The sequence below is a fragment of the Pungitius pungitius genome, chromosome 1 (genome assembly GCF_949316345.1).
Source record: "Pungitius pungitius chromosome 1, fPunPun2.1, whole genome shotgun sequence".
In the NCBI taxonomy this organism is placed as follows: domain Eukaryota; kingdom Metazoa; phylum Chordata; class Actinopteri; order Perciformes; family Gasterosteidae; genus Pungitius; species Pungitius pungitius.
In genome coordinates, this window is record NC_084900.1 from 12,486,926 (window position 1) to 12,496,237 (window position 9,312).

At 41.4% G+C, this 9,312-nt stretch overlaps 1 protein-coding gene across 1 annotated transcript in view; it reads right to left on the reverse strand.

The window, feature by feature from the left end:
* Window positions 1-9,089, reverse strand: part of ablim2 (actin binding LIM protein family, member 2) — a 45,942-nt gene extending 36,853 nt beyond the window's left edge. Inside the window, exons 1-2 of the mRNA XM_062561986.1 lie at window positions 8,958-9,089; window positions 8,430-8,746 (exon numbers count right to left, since the gene is read on the reverse strand). Of these exons, the coding sequence (XP_062417970.1) occupies window positions 8,430-8,442 (13 nt within the window). The 5' untranslated portion in view covers window positions 8,443-8,746; window positions 8,958-9,089. The remainder of the gene's footprint in view (window positions 1-8,429; window positions 8,747-8,957) is intronic.
* Between the last annotated feature and the right edge of the window lie 223 nt (window positions 9,090-9,312).

The following is a 9,312-nucleotide window of genomic DNA, read 5'->3' on the forward strand; positions in this document are numbered from 1 at the left end:
CATTTAACGTTGTTTTGTTGCTCATCGGATACTTTAAATCCGAACCATCTCCAAATTACTGAGCCACTGCTTTTTTTTTTTAAACGAACCAATTCCTCCTCCGCACGCTGCGCAGACGTTGTTGCTTCCTCCATGTTTGTTGACGTGTGTGTCCCTGCCCCTCCCCCCTCTGCGCGTGATGCCCCTCCCCCTTCTGCGCGTGAAAGAGGATGGGCGGGGCGAGGGCGAGAAGCAGTGCAGAGCGCTCCGGGTCGGCAGCTTGCTTTCAGAGCGCAAATTGAAATATATCGATGTATGCGAAATTGTCTAATTCCATATCCCATTAAAAAATATACCGATATATTCGTTTATACCGATATATCGCCCAGCCCTAACTGGAGCATAAACCGGCAGCTTCAGGGGAGTTGTGTGCATGATGGACTTTGCCTTGTGCGCTGATGTATGCTTGTTCATGTGTGTTTGTGTGGGAGAGAGAGAGAGAGAGAGAGAGAGAGAGGAAAGGGAAATATATAGGGTCTGTTTTATGAATACTCTGGCACCAAAGAAGCCAAGTGGACTCTACAACAAATCCAAAAGAGGGATCAGAAACACCACTGTGTCAAACCAGAACAATGACGCCTCAACAGGATTTACAGCTGCATAATGAAAAGGCAAAAAAAGGTTCATGAAAATGCAACTTTGGGAATCTATGGAGATATCTGGTGCATTTTATAAAAATATCCTTCTCAATGAAAAACCATGACTGCTATTTACCTCTGAGTGTGATTAATAACATTAGTTGAGTTGTCTGGTAGGACTGAAATATTCTTCAGAGGAGCAGGTCCTGCTTGGCACTGACATGATTGTTACAGACAAATTCACCTTTTCACCTATATTTCCATTTGGTACGGGTATTCAAACTACTGAGCAGCCTGTTTTACACATTGAAACTTTAAATCTTTATCTTAAGTTTATCAAAATATGGTAACAGAGTGCTTAAACGCCTTTTTTTTGGTGGGGGGGCGGGGGGTAAAGGTCCTGAGACAGAGGAAGTTGTATGTGTACAGACTATAAAGCTCTCACTGATGACCACATCTCACCAGTGTTCTGAATAGCAGTAGGTTGTAATGTTGAAACTGAGATTTAGAAAGTCTCTGTGAAAGTAAACAGTGCCTGAATTCGTATGGGCACACACTGAAAACCCTCTGATGATCATTTGTAAATGTTTTTAGGCTACACAAAATAAATTAAATTGAAATTAATTCTGTTTCTTTCTGGACCTTAGAAAAACCGTTCTAATATTAAAATGTTCAGCTCATTCAGGAGACGAGGGCTCTGACTTTTCAGCTTTCTAGCTCTTATAATTTTATTGATATTATTTAAAATCAAACTTTTTTAACATGGTTTTCAAATGGGGTTTGTTTTCAAATCCTCTTAAACTCCTTCAAATTTCAACTTTTCAGCTTCGCCAATATTTCAGCTAGAAACACCAATTAAACTTTAAAATGTTGACAAACGTCTAAACTATTTCATAAAAAACAGCTTGTTGATATCTATTATACTGTTTTCATAATCACTAACTATGTTTCATTAGTTGTTGGGTCCGTTTCTGAGTTTTACATTATTGTGTGTTTTCTTACAGGTGAGACAGAGTGAGAGCAGAGTCAGAATCCTGTAAAAATGACACGTTTGCCCTCACGGCCACAATATTCACTTTCAGGCTTCATTTTGGATCAAAACGATGCTGCTTGTGCTGGGTATGGAATCCCATAGATATTTACTTTTGTCCTGAGGAGCCAGAGAGTGAGACAAAGTCTGTCTCAAGGCCCATAGGCTTAATATTTCTTCGTTTTGTAAACTACTAGTTGAGCAGTTTTAAAAAACGTTTAAAGACATGTAAACTACACTGATGCGTTCGGTAGAGTCTTGGGTCTCTTAAAATCACATTATTTTTTGGATAACCCGTATAGTTTTGCTCCAGGGGACATTTGTAACCCTAACCCTGGGTTTACTTCCTGTTTTATTTTGTACCGTTTGATCCTCACATCTTAATAATAATATAATAATAATACACCCATTTCCAACCATTTGAGGTATGAACAAGCATTCTGGACTCAAACGACTATTATTCTGACTGTAATAGGAACAACTGGGTCCTTATATAGCAGGTTAATACATGACAAACCTGCAGCACCAAAGTTAATGAGAATATCATTAATCTTCACTGCAGAGGCTCAGATGACAGAATCACTACTGGGAATACTGGTGACCTTGAAAATGGATATGAGAGCCAAGTAAGTCCATAGAGGGATCACAATGGCAGATGATGAGTCTCTCTCTCCATCTTTGCTAGTGTGCGAGAGCATATCTATGTGTGTGTGTGTGTGTGTGTGTGTGTGTGTGTGTGTGTGTGTGTGTGTGTGTGTGTGTGTGTGTGTGTGTGTGTGTGTGTGTGTGTGTGTGTGTGTGTGTGTGTGTGTGTGTGTGCACCTCTGCAATGCACCAGTGAACCCACAATGACCAGGACTCGTCCCAAGTCCAGGTAATTGAGGTTAGTTAAAAGGAGGAGTTTAGCTTTAGGTGAAATGGTTAGTGTGAGTGTGTGTTAAAGCCTAAAGCACTATTTCAAATTAAGAAAATTCTACTCAACCCCATGAAGGTTAATATTTCCCTTTCACCAATCTAATGGACGGCAAGAAATAGGTCACAGATGGAAAGCTATGAACTGGTTTACCACATTGCAGAGATGGCAAATATAATAGCTGTGGCCTCATCTCTGATCCAGTCAGTGCTATCCAGTTATGAAAGTTTGGATATTAATGGGTTTGATCATTAAATGGTCTGCACTTTTCTAGTCTTTCAACCACATAAAGGGCTTTAACATTATACAGTAGTTCATCAATCACCCATTTATACTAATGACAGGACCTACCATACAGTGTGCCGCCACTATCATTTTGGGATTTTTTTTACTTCCTTGCAGATCTAATCCTAAATTATAATTTGTCTATCTTGAATTTGTCCTAATTAGTACAAACATACACCTATTGTGGGAGATTTTCCAGCATCTTGCAGTGGCTATACCAGCCCATAGACGTAGAATTTGTTTGTCCTGAATGTTATGTTACCTGCTATTAGCATCAACAAAGGAGTCCTTCACAAAAAGAAAGGTTCAAGCTTCCTCAAGCTTTCTGCTGGTGCATAGCTCAGCCGGAGGCTGGAGGGCCCTCCGCCGAAATGTGGACGACTTTTCCCGTACTGTCAGCGCCACCACCCCCCCCCCCCCCAGCCGGCGGTACCGTTCACTCGTCAATATAATACATATTGTACATAAACATCTAAATAAATGACTACAGGATTAGGTCATGTGTAGAAATATCAGTTCATCAAAAAATGACCAAACTTTTCATTTGTTGGAGTCACACAATAAACACTGCTTTAAAACGGCAGCCTGCAGTAAAATGTCACAAGCCCACACCACATTTCAGGCTTAATTACTACTGTGGGAGCGTGTGTGCATGCGTGTGTGCAGGCACAGTCAGGCGCTTAGCACTAGCGAGGTCAGCCAGTAATTACAAAACAACGACTAACTGCCTTATGACATTGTATATAATTAATATATAAGTAAACCATATTTAGCCTAAACGATTAGCACTGTAGCTTACATGAAATGTAGGGAGTTTCAGGAAGAGGGCACCCCAAGTAAATCCAAATGGAGGCCACGAAGGGACTGGAGGTTTTTAGCATTTTATGTTTTTAAGCCACTTGAAGGTGTCCAGTCGAAAGACACTGAAGCAACGACTCACAAGGAGTAGCTCGCCGGAGTGTGGAGACAAGCTCCAAGGTGAGGGAGCTCTGTTTTTGTAGCAGGTAGACAGCGATGACTTGTAGTGCCATTGGTGTGGAATACGCCTTTGCAACAATCTTTTACCAATAAACTCATAATAAATCAGACACCAGCGTGTTTTAACCCATAAGAGGGGACTACGCCTTGTATGATGGAAAACGTTTATAACTTGATGGATTCCTTTGTTCAGGGTTCTTGATGGTAAGCATACACAGTAGTGCACTGTGTGTTGTGAAAGCGCAAGAAACCTCTGTACTACAACTTCTTTTTTTTATAATAACTCAACAAATCCTGAAGTTACTTGTCCCATCCTCGAGGTTTTTGAACATAACACATGGTAATTCCATTTGTTTTTAAGGATCAAGAGGTCTGCTCCAGAAGAGTATGAGAAAACCAATGCAATTTCTATCTTTTATCTTTTCGACATGTAAAATAATTTCACTGAGGGATGAGGAAATCAAGCTTTTTACTGTTTAACTTGAACTCTCAATTTCATCAATATGAGTTTTTCTACTGTGCTTTGAAGAAAAAAGAAATATGAACCACCACTATTTAAATGGCTGTACCTCTACCATACAGGCTGATACCCACAAGTCTTCCAAACTAAATGATAGCGAGTCAACTGTATTTATATTATTTTGTGCATCTACAGTCAACAACAGTGCATCACCTTTCCACTTATTACATGCCTACTCTCTTTTTTTGTGTAAGTGTGTGAACCATCATTCCAAAACATTGAATTCCAGATTTAGCGAGCTTAATATCCGGACTTGAGGGAGAGACTGTCTCCAATGAGAGTGCGTAATGCAGCTGGAGGGATCGTCTGTAACAAAAGGAACTTTGTTGCTGCACAAACAAAAGTAATTGTTGCCCCTTCAGTATTGGATGTTTGGAAAAATACATAGGGGAAATAGTAAAAACATGTGGAAACATTTGTGAACATGTGTGTCAATGACAAGATCAACAAACACCACTTTGCTTGTGGCCACGCGTTTGGAATTTCTGTGACTAAGTGTAGATCAGAGATCAGACACACTTGTCGGTGATTCCTCGTGATGAAATATATTATAGGGTCTGACGACTTCAAGACTCCAGATTATAAGACAGCAAGTTGTGTCATGGAATGATTAACGATATCTGACGACTTTAGCAGTTGTATAATGTGAATTTGACTTCTCACAATACAGGTACTTGGTTAAGTTAGGGCATAGAAAGTACTTGATAAGGTTTACTGTATATTTCTTATGTAACTGGTTTAGAAGTATCATATTTTACACTTGCTATGAACCTAAATGTCTAGTTTCAGATTTATGAAAGAGTCCGGGAAGTCCTTAGAAAGAGGTGAGCTCATTATTACGTTTTTAACTTGAAACATGGGACACACTTAATTATCACTCACACATTCAAACCATGTAGCTAAACCCATATCTAGGGTTTTGTTTGAGACACTATTCCTGGGGACCCACATCTCGGAAGACCCGTCCTGGACCACCAACACCTCTAGCCTTGTGAAAAAAGCTCACCAACGCCTCTTCTCCCTAAGGACACTGAAGAAAAACCATCTGTCTTCAGCCATACTGGTGAACTTTTACCGCTGCGTGATCGAGAGCATCCTAACCAACTGCGTCACAGTCTGGTACGGGAGCTGCTCTGTTGCGGAGCGCGGGGGATTGCAGCGGGTGGTTCAAACTGACCAAAGCATCACAAGAACTCCACTTCCAGCCATTGAGGAAGTCCAGAGGAAACGCGCTCTGCGTCGAGCTCGCAGCATTTTCAAGGACGCCTCCCACCCTGCACACAGACTGTTCTCCCTCCTGCCCTCAGGCAGGCGCTTCAGGTGCTTCCGCACAAGGACCAGCAGACTGAGGAACATTTTCTTCCCCAGAGCTGTGTCCTTATTGAACTCTTCCACATGCAAACCTCCGCCCCCACTCCCCGAACACCACCCACAAACCCCTCAGCTCGTCATCTCCCCCCACTCACCAAAGACTGTACACCATCACTACTGGACCTTCCTGCACTCAAACACTTTGGAATCTGTTTGCACTAAAAACTATGCACTGGACATTTCACTAGTCTAGTATCGTTAGGCAGCTATTGTTAATTATGATGCACTATCTAACGTTCACTCAATCTGTATTACCTAACTTATCATATGCCCATTTGCTTATGGTAAATTATGTTTATAGTTCCTGCTTATAGTCCTATACCTACATTTAAAGGCACAAATGAACCTGTATAATATGTACATATTACCCCAAACAATCTGCATATCACGTATTTATACTACAGTTCGCTAACTTATACCTATAAGATACTTATTATTATCTGTATATTTGTACCTACTACTATTGCAATTCTGGTTGGATGCTAAACTGCATTTCGTTGCTCTGTACTTGTCTAATCTAAAACTATTCTTTAGGACCTTATTACTACACTAAAAGCGGAAAAAAATATCTTTGCTATTAAAAACTTGTACAAGTCATGTCGGCTGCAGCATAAAAGCTCAGATAGGTCATATTAAGAGGAATATATTTGGAATATAAAAAAATGACCCAGCTCAAGTGTTGTCAACAAATTGCTAACCCCAAAACGTTCTTAATTCAAAACGAAATTTGAGCAGTCCTAAACCAGGGGTGCCCTTTTCAGGCTAGTGAGTATAGAGGACAAAAAATGAACAATAAATAAATGAATACAGGAATAAATAAATGCGTAAAAAATATATTTTTTAATAATGGCGGAATTATGCTATGGGGCCGGAAATGTGAGACTGCGGAAAGGATGTAGTTAGCAGACCAATCACAGCCTTGCGATCTGCATGAGCTTGCAAAGCTTTTGATGCAAGCCTAGAAAAATTGGTCGACACCTTCGCAAGCACGCAAGAGGGGGTGAAAAGGCGCGCAAGGAGTGCGCAGGGGGCTCTTGCGGCTGCGTGTCCTTGCGTTTCTCTGAAAACGCAGAAGCATGAACTAGGCTTTAGACTACAGAAGAGATTTATTGCTTCTGTCTCGCTCCTCTACTTGACCAATCCTGCTCCAGATTGAGGTTTGGACCGCTTAACCTCATTTATATACGTACACATAAATAAATGAAGAAATACAGAAATGTAGAAATAAATTATTGTAGAAATAGATTCTGTTTAGGCATCATCTTATATTAATACATTAATGTTTTTGTTCTTTTATTCATATGCAAGCTACTTTCCAACTAACCAAGTCATGGCGATCTACGGAGGGTAGCGGTGACCAACAACAGCGCTGCCGTAGGCGCAAAAACGCGTCGATATGAAGAAAACATCGAGCCTCTTATCTGTCAGAAGGAGGAAACCTTCACAAGCATCCCGCTCATTCTTGGTCATTACCTTACTGGAGTCAGCCTGGGTTGCTTTGGAATGAAATAAAATGCGTCCATTAGGATCGCTAAATAGCATTAGCATTAGTTTCGGGTCATCTCCTGCGGTAGGCCGCGCATGGGTGACGTGACGTCATTTTTCTTTAACGATGCCACGCGATCGACTGGTACTGTCTTCGAGATCAACTTACTGGGCACCCCTGTCCTATACAATCCTGTCCCATTCATATCCAAAGATACTCCCCCAACTGTCATGACAAATAAATGTCTATCGTGCTAGTCTTGTGGAAGACTCGAGAGTCTTCAGTCTGTGGTCACAGTCAGAAATTGTTCAAGCAGAGGTGCAGGTAAATATACCAGCAGGTGCCTGCTCTTCAAATCATTGAATTCAGGTGGAATTAAATCATGAGACTATATCATAATCTGAAATTAAATTATGAGTATAATATAGTCCTCTGCAACAGATAAACACATTTTAAAGTGTCTTTGTCAGAGACTTTGTTTCATTGATAGCTGGCAGGATGTAACAAGAATTTCAACTAAAACAACAAAATATTATTTTTGAAGATTGCTGACCCTACCTTTACCTACATGTCCTTTGAATGCAGAACTAACAGTGCTGTTTTGCTGCAAGAATTGACAATTCACAGCTTTCAAATAAGGCTTGTGGTAAATGTGTCTGATCCTCCTAAGGGACAAAGCCAGGTGTGACAGGAGCAGCCCACCAGAAGTCAAGAGCCCCATAACCAACTACTGTGTGTGTGTGTGTGTGTGTGTGTGTGTGTGTGTGTGTGTGTGTGTGTGTGTGTGTGTGTGTGTGTTTGTTTGTTTGTGTAGGGGGGCGCATCTCTACATCCTTTTATAATTAGCCCATATGACATTCATTTTCAACGGGATGGATTTAAAACTATTCTAAAATCAGAAAACCTCAATAGCTGTAGCAATCGCAGGGTGCACCCTGATGCTGATGTCTTCATTGGGAGACAGGATAACACGAAATAGGCATATAGTAAGCTGTCTATCAATTGCAATGTATTATAAATGCATCAAATACACAGTGGAGTACTATTGTGTTGCCGAAGCAGTTGACAAGTAGTGTAAATGATCACAGAGCAACACAGACTCAGTAGAATATTTGGCCCATCTACATCAGGAATAGTATTGTTTCAAGTAGAGTCCCATGGGCCATTAACAACAACTGACCCAGTGGGCACGATTTATTTTCATTCTACACTAAAAAAAAATATCTTACCAGCGCTACTCATGGTGCCAGTCGGACGACCAGCCAGATGATGCACAGAAAATGACAGTACACCCTACATGGATGATGCCAGCCACCGCAGAGCGCAAGCCCCAGCAGGGTGAACGGAAGAAGATTTCTCAGGGGGGGGAGTGATCCAGATAGCCCGGTAGTCCCTAGCTGCAGAGGCCGCAGAGATGTCCCAACGCAGCCGCACTGAGAAGAAGACAATGTCGAGCACCCACACTGCAGGGGCTGCGCTGCCTCGCTACAGCAGACGGCGCAGGTTGGGTGTGGGCGCACGGCGGAGAAACGCAGCCAGAGTCAAGCTACAGAAGAGAATTAAAAAAAAAAAAAAAGGTTTCCGGTGTAGTATGTCAAAATAAAAACATTCCTCAACGTGAGGTCCACATACACAGATATCGTATGCTGCAGTACACTGAATTTGGAGCACTATTTTGTTTGAGTAATCGAAAAATAATTAAGACGCCCTCAATGACGCAAGTATAGCCTTATTAGCTTTGATTTAATTGTACTCACCAGGTTACACCCAAGATGCCGATTGTTTCATTCCCTTACTGTGTTGCTCGATGTATGCGCTTACATTGAAAGAAATTAATCAAAGTCATCCGGTCGTATGCTTTGCTTTTCAGCATCCAGAGTGGTGACAGCGCCACTGCGCTCGTGGCGCGAAACACGTGGGAATTGTAGTCCCGGGAAAGAAAACGCCCATTTTAGGAGCAACGCAGTCAGCTGCTTTTGGACTTCAAGTCTTTTCTGCGTAAACAAATTGCGATGTGAAGGGGAGCGACAGAAACAGAACGGCTTTTTTCATTTTTAAAATATCCATTTGATTGAGTAATGAGTAATGAGTCACTGCGTTTGTTACCGGGCC